The sequence below is a fragment of the Scyliorhinus torazame genome, chromosome 16 (genome assembly GCF_047496885.1).
Source record: "Scyliorhinus torazame isolate Kashiwa2021f chromosome 16, sScyTor2.1, whole genome shotgun sequence".
In the NCBI taxonomy this organism is placed as follows: Eukaryota; Metazoa; Chordata; class Chondrichthyes; order Carcharhiniformes; family Scyliorhinidae; genus Scyliorhinus; species Scyliorhinus torazame.
In genome coordinates, this window is record NC_092722.1 from 111,566,863 (window position 1) to 111,592,664 (window position 25,802).

Consider the following 25,802-nt stretch of genomic DNA (forward strand, 5'->3'; position numbering starts at 1 on the left):
CTGACCGACAATCTGCATACATTCACTTTTTAACGGAGGTGAGATAGGAGGTGAGATAGGCAGCCAACGATCAACCAGGAGGCAGGTTGGAAACTACAATTGTGAAATTAGAGCAGTCCTGTTTGTCTTTTCTTTACTTCAATGAATAGTTTTTAATAATTGTTGCCTGCTGACTGGGCTGTTTATTCTCACTGGGGCTTCACTTGTCTCCTCACACCAAAACAAAATATAACTAACTATACACCTTCATGAACTGGTGTTCTATGTTGGGATAACATCTCAAATAACATTAGCGTGTTTTGCGACAGAAAATGGATCACCTTTATCTCCCCAGTAAGAGGTACTTGCCCAGAGCACTTTAGCAAGGGTCTGTGGGTGATTACTTGCGACTGTCCAAAGCTTTCGATGCCATCTTCCAAACGTGGAATATGAAACAAGACCCTTTGGCCAAGGCATTCCCCTGCCTGTAGCTACACACAGTCTCTGGGTTCCATCTAGTTCGGGCACCATGAAATGTTCCTATTTGAGGGGAGCGCCAATCATTGGAAACCAATTCAATAAGGTCCGTCCTGAATACTCAATTGCTTTCTTTACCTGCGGTAACTTAGCTGGATTTAACCTAGATTTTTTTTTTTTAAATATATTTTATTCAAGATTTTTTGGCCAAACATAACAGTACATGGTTTTTCTTTTAAACAACAATAAAGCAATATAAATAACAGTGGCCAGTTTTAAACAAGTAAATAAATAATATATAAACAGAAACAAAAGCAAAACTAAATGGCAACTGCCTTGTCCAAAATAGTTACTCTCCAAAAATACAATCCAACAGTCCAATATACATTACCTATAGCAAATGTCTATAGATATACAATGACATCCCTAAGAGCCCGCCCGGATCCTCTCCCCCCCCCTCCCCGCCCCCCCTCCCCCCGGGTTGCTGCTGTTGTCTCTCTTTCTTTTCATTCCCTCTATCGTTCTGTGAGGTAGTTGACGAATGGTTGCCACCGCCTGGTGAACCCTTGAGCCGAACCCCTTAATACGAACTTGATCCGTTCTAACTTTATAAACCCTGCCATGTCATTTATCCAGGTCTCCACGCCCGGGGGGTTTGGCTTCCTTCCACATAAGCAATATCCTGCGCCGGGCTACTAGGGACGCAAAGGCCAAAACATCAGCCTCTCTCGCCTCCTGCACTCCCGGCTCTTCTGCAACCCCGAATATAGCCAACCCCCAGCTTGGCTCGATCCAGACCCCCACCACCTTCGAAAGCACCTTCGCCACCCCCACCCAGAACCCCTGTAATGCCGGACATGACCAGAACATGTGGGTGTGATCCGCTGAGCTTCTCGAGCATCTCCCACACCTATTCTCTACCCCGAAAAATTTACTGAGCCGTGCTCCAGTCATATGCGCCCTGTGTAGAACCTTGAATTGTATCAGGCTTAGCCTGGCACACGAGGACGATGAGTTTACCCTACGTAGAGCATCAGCCCACAGCCCCTCCTCAATCTCCTCCCCCAGCTCTTCTTCCCATTTCCCTTTCAGCTCATCTACCATAATCTCCCCCTCGTCCCTCATTTCCCTATATATGTCTGATACCTTACCGTCCCCCACCCATGTCTTTGAGATCACTCTGTCCTGCACCTCCTGCGTCGGGAGCTGCGGGAATTCCCTCACCTGTTGCCTCGCAAAAGCCCTCAGTTGCATATGCCGAAATGCATTCCCTTGGGGCAACCCATATTTTTCCGTCAGCGCTCCCAGACTCGCAAACGTCCCATCTACGAACAGATCTCTCAATTGTACTACCCCAGCTCTTTGCCATGCTCCAAATCCCCCATCCATTCTCCCCGGAACAAACCTATGGTTCTTTCTTATCGGGGACCGCACCGAGGCTCCCGTCCTTCCCCCATGCCGTCTCCACTGCCCCCAAATTTTTAATGTTGCCACCACCACTGGGCTTGTAGTGTATTTCTTCGGTGAAAACGGCAACGGTGCCGTCACCATTGCTTGTAAACTGGTCCCCTTGCAGGACGCCCTCTCCAATCTCTTCCACGCCGCTCCCTCCCCTTCTCCCATCCACTTACACACCATTGAAATATTGGCAGACCAATAATAATCATTTAGGCTCGGTAGTGCCAACCCCCCCCTATCCCTACTACGCTGCAAGAACCCCCTCCTCACTCTCCTCACAGAACCCGGCCCACACAAAACTCATAATGCTTTTCTCAATTCTCTTTAAAAAAAAAAAAAAGCCTTCGTGACCATCACCGGGAGGCACTGAAACACAAAGAGGAATCTCGGGAGAACCACCATTTTAACCGCCTGCACCCTACCCGCCAGTGACAGGCACACCATGTCCCATCTCTTGAAGTCCTCCTCCATCTGTTCCACCAATCGTATTAAATTAAGCCGGTGCAAGGTTCCCCAATTCTTGGCTATCTGAATCCCCAACTATCGGAAGTCTCTTGTTACCTTCCTCAGCGGTAAATCCTCTATTTCCCTGCTCTGCTCCCCCGGATGCACCACAAACAACTCACTTTTCCCCATGTTCAATTTATACCCCGAAAACTCCCCAAGTATCCGCATTATCTCTGGCATCCCCTCCACCGGGTCCGCCACATACAACAACAAATCATCCGCATACAGAGATACCCGGTGTTCTTCTCCTCCCCTAAACACTCCCCTCCACTTCCTGGAACCCCTCAGTGCCATGGCCAGGGGCTCAATCGCCAGTGCAAACAATAACGGAGACAGGGGACATCCCTGCCTCGTCCCTCTGTAAAGCCGGAAATAATCATACCCCCGTCCATTCGTAACCACACTTGCCATCGGTGCCCTATACAGCAGCTGTACCCATCCGATATATCCATCTCCGAAGCCAAATCTCCTCAGCACCTCCCACAGATAATCCCACTCCACCCTATCAAATGCTTTCTCGGCATCCATCGCCACCACTATCTCCGCTTCCCCCTCTGGCGGGGGCATCATCATTATCCCTAGCAACCTCCGTATGTTCGTGTTCAGCTGTCTCCCCTTCACAAACCCAGTCTGGTCCTCATGTACCACCCCCGGGACACAGTCCTCTATACTCGTCGCCATTACCTTGGCCAGATTCTTAGCATCCACATTTAAAAGAGGAATGGGCCGAGAGGACCCGCATTGCAGCGGGTCTTTTTCCTTCTTTCGGAAGAGCGATATCTTTGCCTCTGACATAGTCGAGGGCAACTGCCCCATTTCCCTAGCCTCATTAAAGGTTCTCGTCAGAAGTGGGGCCAGCAAGTCCATATACTTCCTATAAAATTCCACCGGGAATCCGTCTGGCCCCGGGGCCTTCCCCGCCTGCATGCTCCCAATCCCTTTCACTACCTCCTCCATCTCAATCTGTGCTCCAAGTCCCGCCCTCTTCTGCTCCTCCACCTTAGGGAATTCCAGCTGATCCAGAAAGCACATCATTCTCTCCTTCCCTACCGGGGGCTGAGCTTTATATAATCTTTCGTAGAATACCTTGAACACCCCAATTACTCTCTCCGCTCCCCGCTCCATCTCTCCCTCCTCGTCTCTCACCCCCCCTATCTCCCTCGCTGCTCCCCTCTTCCTCAGTTGGTGGGCCAACAACCGGCTCGCCTTCTCCCCATATTCATACTGTAAACCTTGTGCCTTCCTCCATTGTGCCTCTGCGTTACCCGTAGTCAACAAGTCAAATTCTACATGTAGCCTTTGCCTTTCCCTGTACAGTCCCTCCTCCGGTGCCTCCGCATACTGTCCACCCTCAAAAGTTCTTTCAGCAACCGCTCCCTTTCCCTACCCTCCTGCTTTCCTTTATGTGCCCTAATAGATATCAGCTCCCCTCTAACCACTGCCTTCAACGCCTCCCAGACCACTCCCACCTGAACCTCCCCATTGTCGTTAAGCTCCAAGTACCTTTCAATACACCCCCTCACCCTTAAACATATCCCCTCATCTGCCAATAGTCCCATGTCCATTCTCCAGGGCGGGTGCTGTTCTTTTTCCTCCCCTATCTCTAGGTCCACCCAATGTGGAGCGTGGTCCGAGATAGCTATTGCCGTGTACTCCGTCCCTGTCACCTTCGGGATCAGCGCCCTTCCCAATACAAAAAAGTCTATCCGTGAATATACTTTATGGACATAGGAGAAAAATGAGAACTCCTTACTCCTAGGCCGGCTAAATCTCCAGGGGTCTACTCCTCCCATCTGCTCCATAAAGTCCTTGAGCACCCTAGCTGCAGCCGGCCTCCTCCCGGTCCTGGACCACGATCTGTCCAGCCCTGGGTCCAGCACCGTATTAAAGGCTCCCCCCATTACCAACTTTCCCACCTCTAGATCCGGGATACGTCCCAACATTCGCCTCATAAAATTGGCATCATCCCAGTTCGGGGCATATACGTTCACTAAAACCACCGCCTCCCCTTGCAATCTGCCACTCACCATCACGTATCTACCCCCGCTATCCGCCACTATGGTCTTTGCCTCAAACAGTACCCGTTTCCCCACTAATATAGCCACCCCCCTGTTCTTTGCGTCTAACCCCGAATGAAACACCTGCCCCACCCATCCTTTACGCAGTCTGACCTGGTCTATCAGTTTCAAATGCGTCTCATGCAACATAACCACATCTGCCGATTTAACCTAGATGGCTGTTGTTTGATTGGAACCGCGTCCCTCACATCTATGGCATGCATTGCTAACCCCGTTCTACCTAGTTTATTCCCGTCACTATATTTAAAGGACTGCAGTAACTCTGTCACTTTGCTCCGGCTCTTATCTGGGAGATGACTTAAAAGTTCCCGTGCTTCCTTCGTGTCCAAATGAATTATAGGGTAGTCACTGTCAGAATGTGACCCCTCGTCTTCCCCCTGCTTCGTTGCTAATGAGCCCTCCTGCTTGTTCTCAATTCCTCTAACCCAAGACTTTTATAACATGTTCACTTGACACACTATGCAATTGAAATGAAAATGAAAATCGCTTATTGTCACAAGTAGGCTTCAAATGAAGTTACTGTGAAAAGCCCCTAGTCGCCACATTCCGACGCCTGTTCAGGGAGGCTGGTATGGGAATTGAACCGTGCTGCTGGTCTGCTTTCAAAGCCAGCGATTTAGCCCAGTGTGCTAAACTTCCCCTTTTTTGCGTCTATCTGGGGTGTTCACCTCATAGTTTTCCTCACACTTTCCTTTCAATGTACAGCCCATTGAATCTAGCTTTCAGGGGTGCACCTGATACAATTAACAACACCAGCACTCCCTCTCTGTTTTAAAACTCTGAGTCGGGGCCTTTGTATCAGCCCAGGCTTTTGCTGGGCTGTCTTTAAATGTGTTATTTTTGAGTCACTTGGTTATAATTCAATCAGCCTCTTTGAATTGAATACCTTTGCCTCGTTCACTGTGGCTGTCTCATTGTCATTCAGCTGACTAAAAATTGTATCAGGCCTCACCCTGGCCTCACAGGCCTCACCCTGGGCTCGCAACTCCTCCCTTTTTTGTCTTAGTTTATAAGCCTCCGTTTGCATCACCACACAATCCGGAAATACTCCAGGGGGGTCTGTAATTTCTCTGTGGGTAGGATGCTCTGTTGGCTGTTCATTTCTGGTAGGCATCACTACCATCTGGGATCCTGCGATATAATTTGCTAGAATTAATTGACTGGCTGTAATGGGCAAAGCTTCTAATGCATCTATCACTGTTTCCCGTGTCTTCAAGCTACTCTGTAAGCTTATTTTTTAAAAATATATATTTTATTCAAATTTTTTTTCGGCCAAACAAAACAGTACAAAAATGTTTCCCTTTTACAACAATAAAACAATATAAATAATAGTGACCGTTTTTAACAAATAAATAAATAATATATAAACTAAATGGCAACTGCCATAACAGAATATTAACTCTCCCAAATAATAAAGTCAAACAAGCCAATATACATGTCCAAGTAAAAATATCCATACAAAAACAACCCTGAGGACCCACCCGAGCCCCCCCCCCCCCCCCACCCTGGGTTGCTGCTGCTACTTTCCCAGTTCCTTTATCGTTCTGCGAGATAGTCAATGAACGGTCACCACCGCCTGGTGAACCCTTGAGCCAAACCTCTTAGTGCGAACTTTATCCGTTCCAGTTTTATAAACCCTACCATGTCGTTTATCCAGGTCTCCACGCCCGGGGGTTTGGCTTCCTTCCACATAAGCAGTATCCTTCGCCGGGCTACTAGGGACGCAAAGGCCAAAACATCAGCCTCTCTCACCTCCTGCACTCCCGGCTCTTCTGCAACCCCAAATATAGCCAACCCCCAGCTTGGCTCGACCCGGACCCCCACCACCTTCGAAAGCACATTTGCCACCCCCACCCAGAACCCGTGCAGTGCCGAGCATGACCAAAACATGTGGGTGTGGTTCGCTGGGCTTCTCGCGCATCTCCCGCACCTATCCTCTACCCCGAAAAATTTACTGAGCCTTGCTCCGGTCATGTGCGCCCTGTGCAAGACCTTGAATTGTATCAGGCTAAGCCTGGCACACGAGGACGAAGAGTTTACCCTGTGTAGGGCATCTGCCCACAGCCCCTTTTCGATCTCTTCCCCCAGCTCTTCTTCCCATTTTCCCTTCAGCTCATCCAGCATGATCTCCCCCTCGTCTCTCATTTCCCTGTATATATCTGACACCCTACCATCCCCCACCCATGTTCCCGAAATCACTCTAAATCTCCTGCGTCGGGAGCTGCGGAAATCCCCTCACCTGTTGCCTCACAAAAGCCCTCAATTGCATATACCGAAATGTATTCCCCTGGGGCAACCCGTATTTTTCCGTTAGCGCTCCCAGACTCGCAAACGTCCCGTCTAGGAACAGATCCCTCAGTTGCACAATCCCTGCTCTCTGCCATGTTCTAAATCCCCCATCTATTCTCCCCGGGACAAACCTATGATTATTCCTTATCGGGGACCGCACCGAGGCACCCGTCATTCCCTTATGCCGTCTCCACTGCCCCCAAATTTTCAGCATTGCCACCACCACTGGACTTGTGGTGTATTTCTTCGGGGAGAACGGCAACGGCGCCGTCGCCAATGCTTGTAGGCTGGTTCCTTTACAGGACGCCATTTCCAGTCTCTTCCACGCCGCTCCCTCCCCTTCTCCCATCCACTTACACACCATTGAGATATTGGCGGCCCAATAATAATCACTTAAGCTCGGCAGTGCCAGTCCCCCCCTATCCCTGCTACGCTGCAAAAAAACCCTCCTCACTCTCGGGGTCTTCCCAGCCCACACAAAGCTCATAACGCTCTTCTCAATTTTTTTGAAAAAAGCCCTCGTAACCATCACCGGGAGGCACTGGAACACAAAAGGAAATCTCGGGAGGACTACCATTTTGACCACCTGCACCCTGCCCACCAGTGACAGGGACACCATGTCCCATCTCCTAAAATCCTTCTCCATCTGTTCCACCAATCGTGTTAAATTAAGTTAATGTAGGGTTCCCCAGTTCCTGGCTATCTGGATCCCTAAGTAACGGAAATCTCTTGTTACCCTCCTCAGCGGTAAATCATCTATACCCCTGCTCTGCTCCCCCGGATGCACCACAAACAACTCACTCTTCCCCATATTCAATTTGTACCCTGAAAATTCCCCAAACTCCCTGAGTGTCCACATTATCTCAGGCATCCCCTCCACTGGGTCCGCAACATACAGCAATAGATCATCTGCATACAATGATACCCGGTGTTCTTCTCCTCCCCTGAGTACTCCCCTCCACTTCCTAGAGCCCCTCAGTGCTATGGCCAGCGGCTCAATTGCCAATGCAAACAGTAACGGAGACAGGGGACACCCCTGTCTTGTCTCTCTATAAAGACGGAAGTAGTCGGACCTCTGCCTGTTCGTGATCACACTTGCCACCGGGGCCCTATATAGCAGCTGTACCCATCCAATAAACCCCTCTCCAAAACCAAATCTCTTCAACACTTCCCATAGGTAGTCCCACTCCACTCTGTCAAATGCTTTCTCAGCGTCCATCGCCACCACTATCTCCGCCTCCCCCTCCGGCGAGGGCATCATCATCACCCCTAGCAGCCTCCGTATATTCGTGTTCAGCTGTCTCCCCTTAACGAACCCAGTTTGATCCTCGTGGACCACCCCCGGGACACAATCCTCTATCCTTGTCGCCATCACCTTGGCCAGGAGCTTAGCATCCACATTCAGGAGGTAAATAGGCCTGTAAGACCCGCACTGCAGCGGGTCTTTTTCCTTCTTTAAGAGTAACGATATCGTCGCCTCCGACATAGTCGGGGGCAACTTCCCCCTTTCCCTGGCCTCATTAAAGGTTCTCGTCAAAAGTGGGGCCAGTAGGTCCATGTATTTCCTATAAAATTCCACCGGGAACCCATCCGGTCCCAATCCCCTTTACCACCTCCTCCACCTCAGTCCGTGCTCCCAGTCCCGCCCTCTCCTGCTCCTCCACCTTCGGGAATTCCAGCCGATCTAGGAAATGCATCATTCCCTCCTTCCCTTCCGGGGGCTGAGCCTTATACAGACTCTCGTAGAATGCCTTAAACACCCCGTTCACCCTCTCCGCTCCCCGTTCCATCTCACCTTCCTCATCCCTCACCCCACCTATCTCCCTCGCCGCTCCCCTCTTCCTCAGTTGTTGGGCCAGTAACCAGCTCGCCTTCTCTCCATACTCGTACTGCACTCCCTGTGCCCTCCTCCACTGTGCTTCTGCCTTGCCCGTGGTCAGCAGGTCAAATTCCATATGTAGCCTTTGTCTTTCCCTGTACAGTCCCTCCTCCGGAGCCTCTGCATATTGCCTGTCTACCCTCAGAAGTTCTCGCAACAGTCGCTCCCTTTCTTTGCTCTCTTGCTTCCCTTTATGGGCCCTTATGGATATCAGTTCCCCTCTGACCACCGCCTTCAGCGCCTCCCAGACCACTCCCACCTGGACCTCGCCGTTATCATTAAGCTCCAGGTACCTTTTGATACACCCCCTCACCCTTCGACATACCCCCTCATCCGCCAACAACCCCATATCCAATCTCCAGAGTGGGTGCTGCTCCTTTTCCTCTCCTACCTCCAGATCTACCCAATGTGGAGCGTGGTCCGAAATGGCTATGGCCATGTACTCCGTCCCTGTCACCTTCGGAATCAGTGCCCTTCCCAGGACAAAAAAGTATATCCGTGAATACACCTTGTGAACATGGGAGAAAAATGAAAACTCCTTACTCCTAGGCCTAATAAATCTCCAGGGGTCTACTCCTCCCATCTGCTCCATGAAGTCCTTAAGCACCTTGGCCGCTGCCGGCCTCCTCCCGGTCTTAGACCTAGACCGGTCCAGCCCTGGATCAAGCACCGTATTGAAGTCTCCCCCCATTACCAGCTTTCCCGCCTCCAGGTCCGGGATACGCCCCAGCATACGCTTCATGAAGTTTACATCATCCCAGTTCGGGGGGTATACGTTCACCAGAACCACCACCTCCCCTTGCAATCTGCCACTCACCATCACGTATCTACCCCCACTGTCCGCCACTATGGTCTTTGCCTCAAACAGTACCTGTTTCCCCACTAGAATAGCCACCCCCCTATTCTTCGCATCTAAGCCCGAATGGAACACCTGCCCCACCCATCCTTTACGTAGTCTGACCTGATCTGCCAGTTTCAGGTGCGTCTCCTGCAACATGACCACATCTGCCTTAAGTTTCTTTAGGTGTGCGAGTACCCGTGCCCTTTTAATCGGCCCATTCAGCCCCCTCACGTTCCACGTGATCAACCGGGTTGGGGGGGCTCTTTACCCACCCCCCCCATGTCGACTAGCCATCCCCTTTTCTAACCCAGCTCCTCACCCGGTTCCCACGTACCCGTATATCCCACCGACGGTGCTCTCCTGTCCCGACCACCCCGCCCCATAACAGCTCCCCCTTCCCCTTAGCAGCAGCAACCCAGTTAACTACCCCCCCCCCCCCCTCCGCTAGATCCCTTTCTAGCGTAGTTGCACCCTCCATGTTGCCCCCAGAAGTCAGCAAACTCTGGCTGACCTCAGCTCCCCCCGTTTGTCCTCGGCCCCTCATTGTGCGAGGCCCCCTCCTTCCTGCGTCCCCGTTCCCGCCACAATTACCATAGCACGGGAGCAAAGCCCGCGTTTCCCACTCGGCCCCGCCCCTGATGGCGCAGTTCCCTTCTCCTTCCCCTTTCCTTCCCACCGGCGCCCACAGTTCCCCTTACTCCACACCCCCCCCCCCCCCCCACGAGGGGAAAAGAGAAAAGTTACAAAATTGAAGAAACCCCCCCCCTTCCCCTTCCTCGTCCACATAATCACCCCACCACTTTATTACAGAAGCTTTTTCTCTCGCCAGACTATTCCAGCTTCTCGTCCACAATGAATGTCCACGCCTCTTCTGCCGTCTCAAAGCAGTGGTGCTTCCCTTGGTGTGTGACCCACAGTCTCGCCGGCTGCAACATTCCAAATTTAACATTTTTGTGGAGCACCGCCTTGGCCCGGTTGAAACTTGCCCTCCTTCTCGCCACCTCCGCACTCCAATCCTGGTACACGCAGATCACCGCGTTCTCCCACCTGCAGCTCCGAGTTTTCTTCGCCCATCTTAGAACCATCTCTCTGTCATTGTAGTGGTGAAACCTCACCACTATGGCTCGAGGTATTTCTCCTGCCTTTGGTCTTCGCGCCAGAACTCGATAAGCTCCCTCCACCTCCAAAGGGCCCGTCGGGGCCTCCGATCCCATTAGCGAGTGAAGCATCGTGCTCACATATGCCCCGACGTCTGCCCCCTCTGTGCCTTCGGGAAGACCCAAGACTCTTAAATTCTTCCTCCTCGAGTTATTCTCCAGGGCTTCCAACCTCTCCACACACCTTTTGTGCTGTGCCTCGTGCGTCTCTGTCCTTACCACCAGGCCCTGTATTTCATCCTCATTCTCCGCAGCCTTTGCCTTCACGACCCGAAGCTCCAACTCCTGGGTCCTCTGCGTCTCCTTTAGCCCTTCAATCGCCTGTAGCATCGGGGCCAACACCTCCTTCTTCAGCTCTTCCACACAGCGCCGCAGGAACTCTTGTTGCTCCGGGCCCCATACCAAACAGCCACCTTCCAACGCCATCTTGCTTCGAGCTTCCCTTCTTTGCCGCTGCTCCAGTGGATCCACTGCAACCCGGCCGCTATCCTCTCCTTTATCCATATTTATCCGGGGGGATTCCCTCCTATTTCACCGCACAATGATTTTGGCCGTTAAAAATTGCCGTTGGGGCTCCTAATAAGAGCCCAAAAGTCCGTTTCAACGTGCGACTTAGCTGGTCATTGCCGCACCCGGAAGTCTGTAAGCTTATTTTTACTAATGGGATTTCTTTCCTCTCTCCGAGAATGCTGCTGATCAGCACCGTTTCTTTTAATACCCCTTCTGGACAAAACGACGTTCGGGATTAAATCGCACCTGTATTTCATAACATTTTAATATATTTTCCCCTTTGATCCTGTTCTCCCTGGCACAGAAAATCTTTAAACTTGTCCATCATCTGCTGGTCATTCTGCCCCTGTGCAAGTGCTGCACACATGTTCTCTCCTGTTGTCTGTTCCATTACTCAGTGTACAAAACCCATGTGCTTCTCCTGTTCTCTAGCCTCCAATATCATATTTTCCAATTTTAAGATTAGTAACAGCCTGTGGCTGACCGTTTAATTTCCCGCACAGTGTTAAGTTTATTACAAGTTTATTACAATGAAAATAGCTGGGCTAGAATTTTCCGGCCATTGAGATTCTCTGTTCCCGCTGGCAGTGCACCCCCGCCCACATGTTTCCTGGGGTGGCTTCAATGGGATTGATAAGTGGTGGGAGTAGAGAATCCTGCCGCCAGTGAACGGCGCGCCTCTGAGAAACACGAGTCCCTGCCCTTTTTCATATCTCTCACCCCTTCAACAGACTCTGTTATATTTTGAAGTGAAACCTCCTTTGAGATTTGGACCACTCCTTCTCTGGCTGACCAGTCCTTCCTGTCACCTTCCCAATTTCTAACTTACTCCGATTTAACATTGGGTCTAAAGAAGGGCTTTGGTCTTTGAACCAGTCGCCAGCAAGCTTCACAGCTTGTTCTGCTGTTCTAACTTTGTACTCCTCAACAGGAGTTCTAATCATGGTAGGTAAGGAATCTTTAAAATCCTGCAACAGAATTATCTCTCCAGTGGCTTCATAGGTCTCGCCTATTTTCAAGGCCCTTACCCACCTTTAAAAATGACTTTGCTTAACCCTTTTGAATTCAAGATAAGTCCATTCAGCCTGTATTCTTACAGCTCTTAAGTTTTTGTCTGTAAGCCTCTGGTGCTAGCTCATATGTCCCCAAAATGGCTTTATTCATTGTCTCACAGTCCCCAGACATTTCCTCTGATAAGTTGCATAGGTTTCACTCGCCCTACCCACAGGTTTAGTCTGTAAGAGTTGGGGTCTAACAATGTTGTGACAATCTCATCTGTTTGGCTATTTTCTCAAAGCACAAAAAAATGTTTCGGCATCTCTCTCATTGTATTTCGGTAGAGCTTGTACACATCGGAACATCTCCCCACTAGTTTCCCGTTGAGAACCACCTTTCGGTTGCTGCTGCCTGTGTACAAAGTTGGAAGCTTCTCTCACTCTCTCTTTCCTCCTTTGCGGCTTTCTCCATTTGCCTTTTCAATTCTCTCTCTTTTCGTTCCCATTGAAACGCTCTCTTCCTTTCTTTTTCCTGCATCTCTAGCTTCTTGGGTGGGCAGCACGGTAGCACAGTGGTTAGCACAGTTGCTTCACAGTTCCAAGGTCCCAGGTTCGATTCCCGGCTTGGGTCACTGTCTGTGCGGAGTCTGCACGTTCTCTCCGTGTTGACGAGTGTTTCCTCCGGGTGCTCCGGTTTCCTCCCACAGTCCAAAGATGTGCACGTTAGGCCATGCTAAATTGCCCTTAGTGTCCAAAAAAGGTTAGGTGGGGTTACTGGGTTATGGGGATGAATTGAAAGTGTGGGCTTAAGTGGGGCGCCCTCTCCAAGGGCCGGTGCAGACTCGATAGACCGAATGGCCTCCTTCTGCACTGTAAATTCTATGATTCTATGATTCTTAAATTCTACGTCTCTTTGTATTGGAGCTTTGTTAATTCAAAATCCTCATTTCTCAAAATTTTTGGTCCAGCTAATCCCTCTTGTATATTTACATGTATTTCTAGACTTACAATTATCTCCGCCTTCTTAGATCCTGGAGATAACATGACTTGCAGTTTATCTGCCAATGACATCAATTTGGTTTTGGGCACACTTTTCAAACTTGCTATGGTTACATTGTCTCATAGAATTTACAGTGCAGAAGGAGGCCATTTGGCTCATCGAGTCTGCACCGGCCCTTGGAAAGAGCACTCCATTTAAGCCTACATCTCCACCCTATCCCCAAAACCCAGTAACCCCACCTTTTGGACACTAAGGGAAATTTAGCATGGCCAATCCACCTAACCTGCACTTTGGACTGTGGGAGGAAACCGGAGCACCCGGAGGAAACCCATGCAGACACGGGGAGAAAGTGCAAACTCCACACAGACAGTAACCCGAGGCAGGAATTGAACATTGGACCCTGGAGCTGTTAGGCAGCAGTGCTAACCACTGTGCCACCATGCCGCCTGCCCAGATAAGGTCTACATCCAGATAAGATCAGGTTTGACCAAGAGCTAGTTTCTGCAGCCTTACTTAATATAACATGTTCTTAGATGGTTGCATTTGTTTCTCACTCTTACTTTTTTGTTAAAATATGTTTATTCAGAATTTTTCAACAAAAATTTTCAACCATTCAAACCCCCCCCCCGGTAACAAAAAGAAAGAAAAAAGTAACAGAGCAAGACATAACCATATCAATCCAACGTAATACAGAACTCGTATAATGGGTTCCTCCCGCACATATTGACTTTCCCATATGTTTATGTTTTTCCTTTCTCAAGTGCCCCTAGGAAAAACCCCTTTCCCCGCCCACCCTTATACTCCTCCCCCCGAAAGAAACCCCCCCTCTCCACCCCCCCCCCCCCCCCACACCCCTTCCTGGGTTGCTGCTGCTGTTGACCGACCTCCATCTAACGCTCCGCGAGATAGTCTAGGAACGGTTGCCACCACCTGAAAAACTCCTGCGCAGACCCTCTCAAGGCAAACTTTATCCTCTCCAGCTTGATGAACCCAGCCATGTCGTTTATCCAGGCTTCCACACTGGGGGGCTTCGCGTCTTTCCACAATGGCAAGATCCTCCGCCGGGCTACCAGGGACGCAAAGGCCAGGATACCGGCCTCTTTCGCCTCCTGCACTCCCGGCTCGTCCGCCACTCCAAATAGTGCTAGCCCCCAACTTGCTTGACCTGGACTTTCACCACCTTAGACATAGTCCTCGCAACACCCCTCCAGAACCCATCCAGTGCCGGGCACGACCAGAACATATGGGCGTGATTCGCCGGGCTTCCAGAGCACCTCCCGCATCTGTCCTCCTCCCCAAAGAACCTACTCAGACTCGCCCCTGTCATATACGCTCTAGTGAATAACCTTAAACTGTATCAGGCTAAGCCTGGCACACTAGGAAGAGGAATTAACCCTACTTAGGGCATCAGCCCACAGACCCTCTTCAATCTCCTCCCCCAACTCCTCCTCCCATTTGCCCATCAGCACCTCTAACAAAGCCTCCTCCTCTTCTCTCATCTCCTGATATATCGCCGACACCTTGCCCTCTCCGACCCATACCCCCGAAATCACCCTGTCCTGAATCCCCTGTGCCGGAAGCAACGGGAATTCCCGCACCTGCCGCCTCACAAACGCCCTCACTTGCATGTTCCTGAAAGCATTTCCCGGGGGTAGCCCAAACTTCTCCTCCAGCGCCCCTAGGCTCGCAAACCTCCCATCTATAAACAGGTCCCCCATTCTTCTAATCCCTGCCCGATGCCAGCTCTGAAACCCCCCGTCCATTCTTCCTGGGACAAACCGATGGTTATCTCTGATCGGGGACCACACTGAGGCTCCCATCGCACCCCTGTGTCGTCTCCACTGCCCCCAGATCTTTAGCGTTGCCGCCACCACCGGACTCGTGGTGTACCTTGTCGGCGAGAGCGGCAGCGGTGCCGTCACCAGCGCCCCCAGGCTCGTCCTTTGCAGGACGCCATCTCCAACCTCTTCCATGCCGCCCCCTCTCCCTCCATCACCCACTTACGGATCATTGCCACGTTGGCTGCCCAATAGTAGTCACCCAGATTCAGAAACGCCAGCCCTCCTCTATCTCTACTACGCTCCAGAAACCCCCTCCTTACCCTCGGGGTCTTGTTTGCCCACACAAAACCCATGATGCTCCTACCTACCCTCTTAAAAAAGGCCTTGGTGATCATAATTGGAAGGCACTGGAACACAAAAAGAAACCTCGGAAGGACCATCATTTTAATCGACTGTACTCTGTCCGCTGGCGAGAGTGGCAACATGTCCCATCGTTTGAAGCCCTCCTCCATCTGCTCCACCAGCCACGTCAAATTAAGTTTATGCAGGGCTCCCCAACTCCTAGCTATTTTCATCCCCAAGTACCGAAAGCTCCTTTCCGCCCTCCTCAACGGTAGGTCCTCTATCCCTCTTCCCTGGTCCCCTGGATGCATCATGAAGAGCTCACTTTTCCCTACATTGAGCTTATAGCCCGAGAAGTCCCCAAACTCCCTTAGGATCTGCATGACCTGCACCATCCTCTCCACTGGATCCGCCACATACAACAACAGGTCGTCTCCATACAGCGACACTCGATGCTCCTCTTCCCCTCGGACCAACCCCTCCATTTCCTGGACTCCCTTAATGCCATGGCCAAAGGTTCAATTGCTAATGCGAACAACAGGGGGGACAGGGGGCACCCCTGCCTTGTCCCTCGATACAGCCGAAAATACTCCGACCTCCACCGATTCGTAACCACACTCGCCACCGGGGCTCTCTATAGGAGCTTAACCCAACTGATAAACCCCTCCCCAAACCCAAACCTCCGCAACACTTCCCAGAGATACTCCCACTCTACTCGGTCAAAGGCCTTCTCCGCGTCCATAGCTGCCACCATCTCCGCCTCTCCCTCCACCGATGGCATCATTATCACGTTTAGGAGCCTCCGCACATTGGTGTTTAGCTGCCTGCCCTTTACAAATCCCTTCTTGTCCTTGTGAATCACACCCGGGACACAGTCCTCAATCCTCGTAGCCAGCACTTTTGCTAGCAACTTAGCATCCACGTTAAGGAGCGAAATCGGCCTATACGACCCACATTGCAGTGGGTCCTTATCCTGCTTCAGGATCAAAGAGATCATCGCCTCAGACATTGTCGGGGGCAGGGTCCCCCCCTCCCTTGCCTCATTGAAAGTCCTCACCAGCAACGGGGCTAACAGGTCTACGTACTTCCTGTAGAACTCAACCGGGAACCCATCTGGTCCCGGGGCGTTCCCCGCCTGCATGCTCCCCAGTCCTTTAATCAGCTCCTCCAACCCAATTGGCGCCCCCAAACCAGCCACCTCCTGCTCCTCCACCCTCGGGGATTAAGCAAAAATCGTCGCATCCCCTCTTCCCCCGCTGGGGGCTGAGACCTGAACAGCTCCTCATCCCGCTGGGTCGGAGAATCGCCGGGGGCTGGCGTGAATCCCGTCCCCGCCGGTTGCCGAATTCTCCGGCACCGGATATTCGGCGGGGGTGGGAATCGCGCCGCGCCGGTTGGCGGGCCCCCCCCCCCCCCCCCCGGCGATTCTCTGGCCCGGATGGGCCGAAGTCCCGCTGCTGGAATGCCTGTCCCGCCGGCGTGGATTAAACCACCCCTCTTACCGGCAGGACAAGGCAGCGCGGGCGGGCTCCGGGGTCCTGGGGGGGGCGCGGGGCGATCTGGCCCCGGGGGGTGCCCCCACGGGGCCGTGGGGGCATTCTTTTCCTTCCGCCTTCACCATGGTCTCCACCATGGCGGAAGCAGAAGAGGGCCCCCTCCACTGCGCATGCACGGGGATGCCGTGAGCGGCCGCTGACGCTCCCGCGCATGCGCTGCCCGGCAAAGTCAGTTTCGCGCCAGCTGGCGGGGCACCAAAGGCCTTTCCCGCCAGCTGGCGGGGCGGAAATCAGTCCGGCGCGGGCCTAGCCCCTCAAGGTTAGGGCTCGGCCGCTCAAGATGCGGAGGATTCCGCACCTTTGGGGCGGCGCGATGCCGGACTGATTCGCGCTGTTTTTGGCGCCGGTCGGCGGACATCGCGCCGATTGCGGAGAATTCCGCCCCTGAAGTCACAGAGTTAGAAAACCCTGACTGAGTGGATCAAGCTACTTGGGAAACCTTTGCTCTGTATATAAAGATGGGAAACTTGCTCTCATTTCTGTCCATTGGTGCAAAGTAAAATTACTCCTCAGTCATGGAATTTTCATTGTGGGACGTACACTTTGACAGATAACTATTTCATCACGTTGTTCAGATAGTACAACGCTTGGCTTAACCCACCCTCTGTTTTGACTGGTTGTCATGTCTTTGCAGTTGGACAGATTCTAAGTTGCCTCTCTGACTTTCTTTACCACATGCAGGATGACCAGACACCATTGCACATCGCTTCGCGCCTGGGAAAGGCCGACATCGTACAGCAGTTGCTGCAGCATGGGGCTTCTCCGGATGCCTCAACCACCTCGGGCTACACACCACTGCACATTTCAGCCCGGGAAGGTCATGAAGATGTGGCCTCAGTTCTACTGGAACAGGGGGCGTCACTTTCTGTGAACACCAAGGTATGGCGGATGAATACTTGGGGAGTTTCTACTCTGAACACAATGAGGAATTGTGCTGGTTGGGGTACTCTTCGGGTCCCTGCGAAGATTCAGTGAAAACATAAAGTTTTCCCTGAATCAATAGGACAATTGAGTGCAACTTTCTTTTTTTGTTCTTAATCCTTGTATACTCCTTGATGCATTTAAGATTGGTTACCTGGTACAGTTTTATCAATGCGGCTGAGAATGGGTTTCTTGTCAAAAAATATATATATTTTTGATACATTTTGATCCAAACTCCACCTGTGAGTGACTTGACTTAAAGCCACTTTAAAAATACCGAACCATTAAATAGCTTCATCAGTGTACGATAGTCAGTCTCTTAGTAAATTAAATATGTTTTGATATTTTCACAACGTGCCTAATAATGCTGATGCACCTTCGGAAAAAGAGCACAATATAAGGGGGCCTTCCCAAATAGTCCAATCAAGGGAATCTCGCCGTTTCGACCAGTTATGGAGGTTGAGGACCAATGCAGTCTATAAGATAGCAGAAAACACCAACAGAAAAATTTTGGCTGAGACTCTATTTATTTACAATTTCACAATCGTTTGCACTGGTTTAGCCAATTCTGCTTAAACTTGCTGTTTTATTGGCATAAACAAGTGGAATCTCAACCCCTTGGCTAAACTAAAACTAATCTTTACGCGCTCAATAACTTAAATAAAGGGTTCAGTTGATTTAATAGATACAAAATCTACTTGCAAAAGATTTTCCCTGTTTACCATATCCTCAATTCTGGTGGAAATCTGTAACTCTCATCCCCGAAAAGGCTCCGGAGGAATATGGCGACTAGGGACTTTTCACAGTAACTTCATTGAAGCCTACTTGTGACAATAAGTGATTATTATTATGCTGGAATCAATAGAGATGTCCAAATTGGAGCTTGATGGATTCTTATGAGTTAAGGATACCAAAGGATTTGAATTGTTAGTCATCAGCAAATGTGCAAAATATAAAATGGGGCACATAGATTGGGATGGTGGGTTGTTTATTATGAAAATTGTACAAATTTGAATGATTGTTGTGTATATTTTGAAAAGGAAAATGTCCTGAATAAAGATACTTTAAAAAAAAAAAAAAGGTACCAGAGGATTTGGAGTTAGGATGTTCAGTGGGGTTGAGGTGCAGTATAACCATGATGTGGAGATGCCGGCGTTGGACTGGGGTGAGCACAGTAGGAAGGCTTACAACACCAGGTTAAAGTCCAACAAGTTTGTTTCAAACACTAGCTTTCGGAGCGCTGCTCCTTCCTCACCTGAGGAAGGAGCAGTGCTCCGAAAACTAGTGATTCAAAACAAACCTGTCGGACTTTAAACTGGTGTTGTAAGACTTCTTACAGTATAACCATGATCTAATTGTATAGTGGTAGCAGGTTCAAGGGGCTGAATTGTCTCATCCTGTTCCTGAGTTTGCTTTCCTAAACGTTTGTTGCACGAATTGTGAAACGCTGAATCATCTGAGGGCTGACTATACCAGGGTGGATTGAAGAGTATAAATAATATGAGCAGGAATTGGCCCTTCGAGTTTGTTCTGTCATTCAATATAATCAGCGTCTGGCGTGCAACCTGATGTAATGGGAATATATTTGACACCTCTCTGCTGTCCCATTACAGAAAGGATTCACCCCGCTCCATGTGGCTGCAAAATATGGGAAAATGGAGGTGGCCAACCTTTTGCTTCAGAAATCTGCATCACCTAATGCTTCTGGAAAGGTAATAGTCAGTGGCATTCTCCGTTAAACTGTACTTATTACGAAGTCAAGCCATGCCGCGATGATCACCTTGAATCAGATGGTCTTGGGCTCAGGTCCCACTGCAGAGACTCCAGTACAAAATCTAGGCCGACACTCCAGTGCAGTTCTGACAACACATTGTTCTGTCGGAGGTGCCAACTCTCGGATGAGGCATGAAACCAAAACTCTCTCCGTTAGATGTAAAAGATCCGATGGCACTATTCCGAGATCTCCCTGGTGTCCTGGCAAATTGTTATCCCACAAATAGCACCAAAAAAACAGATCATTTGGTCATTATTACATTGTTATTTGTGGAGATGATGGCATAGTGGTAATGTCACTGACCAGAGGCCTAAAATAAAGTTCTGGGAACACAGGTTCAAATGCCGCAATGGAAGCTGGTGGACTTGAAATTCAGTTAATATATCTGGAATATAAAGCTAGTCTCAGTAATGGTGACCATGGAACTATCATCGATTGTTGTAAAAGCCCATCTGGTTCCCTAATGTCCTTTAGGAAAATCTGCCATCCTTGCCCGATCTGACGGCATGTGTCTTCAAACCCACAGCAATCTGCTTGACTCTTGTTTGCCCTCTGAATGGTCCAGCAAGACTCTCATTTCAAGGGCAATTGGGAATGGGCAAGAAATGCTCACATCCCATAGAACCATGGAATCCCTACAGTGCAGAAGGAGACCATTCGAGTCTGCACCGACTCTTTGAAAGAACATCCTAACCGACTCACCCACCAGTAACACCATAACCCCACCTAACCTACACATCCCTGGACATTAAGGGGTAATTTTATCATGGCTAGTCCACCTAACCTGCACATCTTTGGACTGTGGGATAAAACCCATGCGGATACGGGGAAAATGTGCAAACTCCACACAGACAGTTACCCAAGGCCGAAATTGAACCCGGGTCCCTGGCGCTGTGAGGCAGCAGTGCTAACCACTATACCTTGTGCAGCCATGAAAGAAGAAATTCTTTAAAAAAAGCTTGCTGTGGACTAATTGGTTGACTCGTTACCCACATTGCAACACCTCAAAATATTTGCAGCACCGTGTTTCTGTAATGTACTGGTTATCACATTCGCCTAACACTTGAAAGGTTAAACACTTGAAACCGAGCATAACTGTGAAAAAATGTTCTAAAGTCCTCATTGCCTGTGAAGCAATTTGTGATGTCCGTTCTTTGTGAAGGGTGCTATATAAATAGAAGCCTTCCTTTTTATGTATGTATGAGTTTTGCAGCGATGCACCAGAATAATGCATTACCTGATCTGATATTAAACACATCGACCAAAAAGGTCAAAGTTTTGTTCAATTAATCTCAAACAGGATAATAGTGGAGCTGTTACAACTAAGCTCAGTACCCTTGAGTTAGTTGAAGCCACAAGTTCAGCTGAGATGCTCCCCTTCCTCCCATTGCTACCTTCCAGTCAAATATTCAGCTAGTACCAATTGTTCAGCTAAGGTTGCATTGATGTTGAAATGCTTTGTACATCATCGAGTTTGTACGTGCCCTGAGGAATCTCAGACTCAAATGATATGGCCTGAGCTAACCTTCAACGACATCTATTATTCCTTCATAATGGAGCTGCATAATGAAGCAATCAAATGATGCATGTGGTCGGAGTACATATTCATCATGATCATATTTGAACACAAGGTTAACACTGGTTAATAGTGAAAACAGCTGACTTATACTTTCCAAAGTTAGTACTTTTAGTGGCAACCGAGGAATCGAAAACGAGAGACGTAAAGAAACTTATTTTATTATGAAGCAAACTATATACACAGTGCACTCCAGGTCCTAACCTCTGCCCAGCTCCCATTTGGACCGGCTTTTATGGCAGAGTCCATTACTCTGTTGATGGGCCCTCGCCCCTCAGTGGGAAAGCTTGTATTCTACAGGGCTAATTGGTCCGTCCCGTGGGGATTACATTAACCCTTTCCCTCCACCCCCCCCCCCCCCCCCTCCCCTCACAAAGTCTGAAGAGACCCTTCCAAGGAAGGTGGAGCAGGAGGTGCCTGCTCTTTTTCACCCGCGGTTGCGCTTCTTGCGCCGATGGGGCCGGATTAGGAGGTGTATATCTCTACGGCGAACGCCATTTCCTTGTTGATCGCCATGGGGGGACCACTACTGCTGTCAGCTCTCTGGCCTGTTCACCGTCAGAAACCTCCGATGCCTGGGTCTCCATATCGGAGTCAGAGTCCTCGACCTCCTGCACTCTGTATCAGGTCTCCCAGGGGGCAATGCCCTCGAATCCACTGGTGCCAGGGCTGACTGATTAGAAGGTGGTTCCTCCGGAGGAGTTTCGTGTCGAGCTGGTCTCCTGTTTCTGAGGATATCTACGTGCTTCTTCATTACTCGGCCCTGCGCTCGAACATGGTATGAAACTGGCCCTATCTGTCGAACTACCATCCCTGGACCCACTTGGCGCTGTCACCGAATGTGTTGAACGTAGACCGTGTCACCTGGTCCGAACTGTCTGGTCCATATCCTCCTATCTGGGCAACGCCCCCTGCTGCACTTCACTGCTGCATACTTTCCTGTCAATATCTGAGAACATGAGGCGGGTCTGGAGTCTTGGCCCATGAAACGTTCTGCCGGTGCTACGCGAGCATTTTCATCTTTGATATACCAGGGTATCTGTTGTGCAGATCTTGTAGTATAAATCCTGACCCTTGTGTGAGATCAAAATGCAAGTTCCCCATAGAACTAGACCGTCTTTGACGCCAAACTCTGCTATCTTGGTCGAAAAGGCCCTTAACTTGTTGGGCAGTTGACTTCACGATATGACGGACCTTGGACGATAAAGGATATATTTGTGTCCACTCACGTATTTGGGCCACCGTGACTGGCCACGTATCCATGAGGTTCAGTCTGGCTACAACTTTGTCGACTCTGGGGGGAGTTGGGGGGTCATGTTTGAGTGGGAGTCTACTCCATGCATTTGCATTCACGATCTGTGAACCTGGTCGGTGCTCAAACGTATACTCGTACGCCGCCAACAAGAGGGCCCGCGTCTGGATCTGGGCTGATGTGATAGACAAGATTGCCTTGTCCTCCTTGAAGAGTCCCAGCAACAGTTTGTGGTCCGTCAGTATTCTAAAACGACGTCCGTGCATGTACTGGTAGAACGTTTGACTGCAAAAACTATGACTAGTCCTTTTTCAATTTGTGTGCCGTGTCGCTCTGCCGCGGTCAGTGCTCTGGAGGCGAATGCAATTGGCCGCTCTCTACCGTCATCCATGTGGTGTCACAACAGACATCAGTGCCGTATGGCAAGCCATCGCACTTGCAGGGGGCTAGTATGATTGTGAGTCCAGTAATGAATTTTTCATAATAATTCATGAGCCCTAGAAATGAGCTAAACTCAATTGTGTTCTCTGGCGTGGGGGCCTGTTGCATTGCACGCACCTACTCTTCTACCGGGTGTAGTCAATCCTGGTCTACTGCATACTCCAGGTAAATTACCTCCTTGATGTGGAAGACGAGCTTCTCTCTTTTGAGATGGATGGCCATCTCTGAAAAGCGGTGGAGCACCTCATCCAAATTTCTCAAGTGTTTTCGCTCCATCGTACCCGTTACCAATACGGCATCCAAATAAACCACCACATGTGGCAGCCCCCTCAGAATGTTTTCTGTGACGCGTTGAAAAATGTCCCAAGCCGACAACACTCCGAGGGGCAATCTAGTAGACTCATAAAGGCCCCTGTGGGTATTTGTGGCCATGTATTGTCTGGACTCAGGATCTAATTCCAATTGGAGATATGCGTGGCTCATATCAAGCTTTGTAAATGAATGATCTCCAGCCAATTTCACAAGCAAATCTTCGATTCCCTACATTGGATACCATTGGAGGCCCTATTCACTGTCAATTTATAGTCACAAAGTAGAACCGTTTTGTCCAGTTTAGGAATGGTGACTACCGGTGAATCCTAATGGCTGAATGATCCCGTGATCACTGTCAAGGATGTAAAAGCCAAGATATATATCAATCCCGGGATTCTCTAATCGGCTGAGCTCTGCCTCAATCTTCGCCAGTAGTGCATAGGGGACCAGGCGGGCCTGAAAATGTTTAAGCTGCGCTTCAGGGTCGACATGTATTTTAGCAAATGCCTCCCTTGATTTTCCCCAGCCCGGTTTGGAAAACTTTGGAGCATTTACCCCACACCCCGTGGAGGCCTCCAGTGCCCATCTGAAAAATCTGCTGCCAATCTAGGTGAAGGCGTTGCAGCCAATCATGGCATAATAAACTCGGGCCGTGTCATTTACTACAGTCAACGGCAGTCTTGCAGATTGTTGCCTGTAGACCACCGGGGTCATCGTGATCACTGCTATAGAATGTGGTTCTATGACCGAGACTGCGGCTCCAGTGTCTGAGATTGTGGCTTCCGTGTCCATTTCGAGAGGGTAACCGTTTACCTGAACGGTGATCTGAATGGGGGCAGCTTTGGGTGCTGTGATGCAGTTCAGCTGCATGCATTCGTCATCGGGCTATTCCAAATGAAAAGTGCGGGCTCTGGGTTGACGCCTACCTCAGGTAGGGCAGCGGGTTTGTTGGCTGCCTCGAGGCTTTTGCTCCTGCGGATTCTTCAGCCGCATGCCCTGCATCACTTGGGGTCTCCCTCTATAGGGATTTGGGGGATGTATCTTGTCCAGCTACCTTGGTCCTAGAGCCATGGATCTGGCGTCTGCAGTGTTCACGGCAGGGGTCTGAAGCTCCCATTCTGGGGGGTGCCTTATGCCAGGTGTGGGTATGTCCCACACTGTTCGCTTCTATTCCTCAGAGTTCCTGAAAGAGAAATTTCTACGGCCTTGTCAAGGTCTAATAATGGTTCAGCCAGTAACTTTTGTTTGGTCGCCATATTGTTCACGCCACAAACCAATTGGTTCCGTAGCATCTCGGAAAAGAAAGGGCCATAATCACAAAATTCAGCTAGTTTTTGCAAACGTTTTAACTCGGTAACAGGCTCTCCTGGGGTCCTCTCAGCCGTGTTGAAATGGTACCGTTGCACATTGACCGACGGTTTGGGGTCACGATGGTTTGCTACGAGTGTTACCAGCTGCTTGAAATTCTTGGAGTCCGGGGCTGCGGGGTACGTTAGGCTTTTTATTATGCTTTATTATGGGGACTCCACAGGCAGTCAAAAGTATTACTGTCTGTTGCTCATCACCGCTCAAGTGTTAGCCCTCAGAAAGTAGCGCATATGTTCTGCGTATTGCATCCAACCTTTCAGCACGCTTGCATCGAACATATCAAATTTCCCAAACAGCGGCATTTTGAAAACAGTGCAAACCGTATTCTATTAGTATGATGGAAGATGACCATGTTTCCAACAGTTAGCAGTGCTGACTGTAGCTCCACTGCCTCATTTGCCAATTTAGTGGCCACAGAGGAGTCCAAAACAAGAGGCGTAAAGAAACTGCAAAGCAAACTATACACACAGTACCCACCAGGTCCCAGCCGGGACTACTCTGCTCGGCTCCCATTTGGACCGGCTTTTATGGCAGAATCCATTACTCTGCTGATGGGTCCCCGCCCCTCAATGGGGAACCCGTATTCCTTGAGGCTCACGGGGAGACTCGTGAATCTTGTTATAACACTACTCTCTGCCTTTCGCCCAAACTGATTAACAGTGAAAACAGTGGACGGAAACTGTCCAAAGTTACTTCTCTCTGGGCGAGATCTACCCAACGGCGACAGAATCCCGTAGTGCGCGCAATTAGACGGGGGTTTCCCGGCACTCGAGCATTGAGAAACACCCCACTTATCTAAAGCCCATCTGGGTTGATCGGGGGCTGAGGCTGCACTTAGCCTTGTTCCCTGCACTGAGGAGCTCCGCTCACCGAATCTCCTCAGTGCAGGGAGAGATCGGTATACCCAATGCGACTCCCGACCACCGCCTCCCTGCCAAGTCGCAACTCACTCTAAGGGGGTTTTGGGGGTCCCCCACACCCACATAGGGACCACCCCGGCCCATTCCCCACCACGTGATAAGTGTCATCTTAACATCCTAGCAGTGTCAGGCTGACAGTGCCAAGATGCATGGTAGGCACCAGCAGTGTCAGGATGCCACCCTGCCCAGATGGCATGTACCTTGGGGCCTCCAATCCCCTGGGAGACCCTCACGAGTGCCGTTCTGTCTGGTCCCCTTTTGTGGGGACAGCACTGAATGGCACTCATTCGAGGTCTCCAAGGTGAGAGGGGATTAGATCTCACATCTTGGTTAGATCTCAGGAACGTATATTAGAGTGAGACTAGCTGTCTCACTCAAAAAGTGATCCT

General features: G+C 50.1%; 1 protein-coding gene and 1 long non-coding RNA gene across 48 annotated transcripts in view; one reads left to right on the forward strand and one right to left on the reverse strand.

Moving 5' to 3' along the window:
* Positions 1-25,802, forward strand: part of ank3b (ankyrin 3b) — a 1,101,178-nt gene that overhangs the window by 869,527 nt on the left and 205,849 nt on the right. For all 47 annotated transcript variants that reach the window (XM_072478848.1, XM_072478844.1, XM_072478845.1 and 44 more), the window contains 2 exons: positions 17,531-17,728; positions 19,384-19,482. In XM_072478848.1, coding sequence (XP_072334949.1) covers positions 17,531-17,728; positions 19,384-19,482 — 297 coding nt within the window. The remainder of the gene's footprint in view (positions 1-17,530; positions 17,729-19,383; positions 19,483-25,802) is intronic.
* The window catches only part of LOC140392997 (uncharacterized), a 113,381-nt gene that overhangs the window by 50,335 nt on the left and 37,244 nt on the right, over positions 1-25,802 (reverse strand). The window lies entirely within an intron of this gene.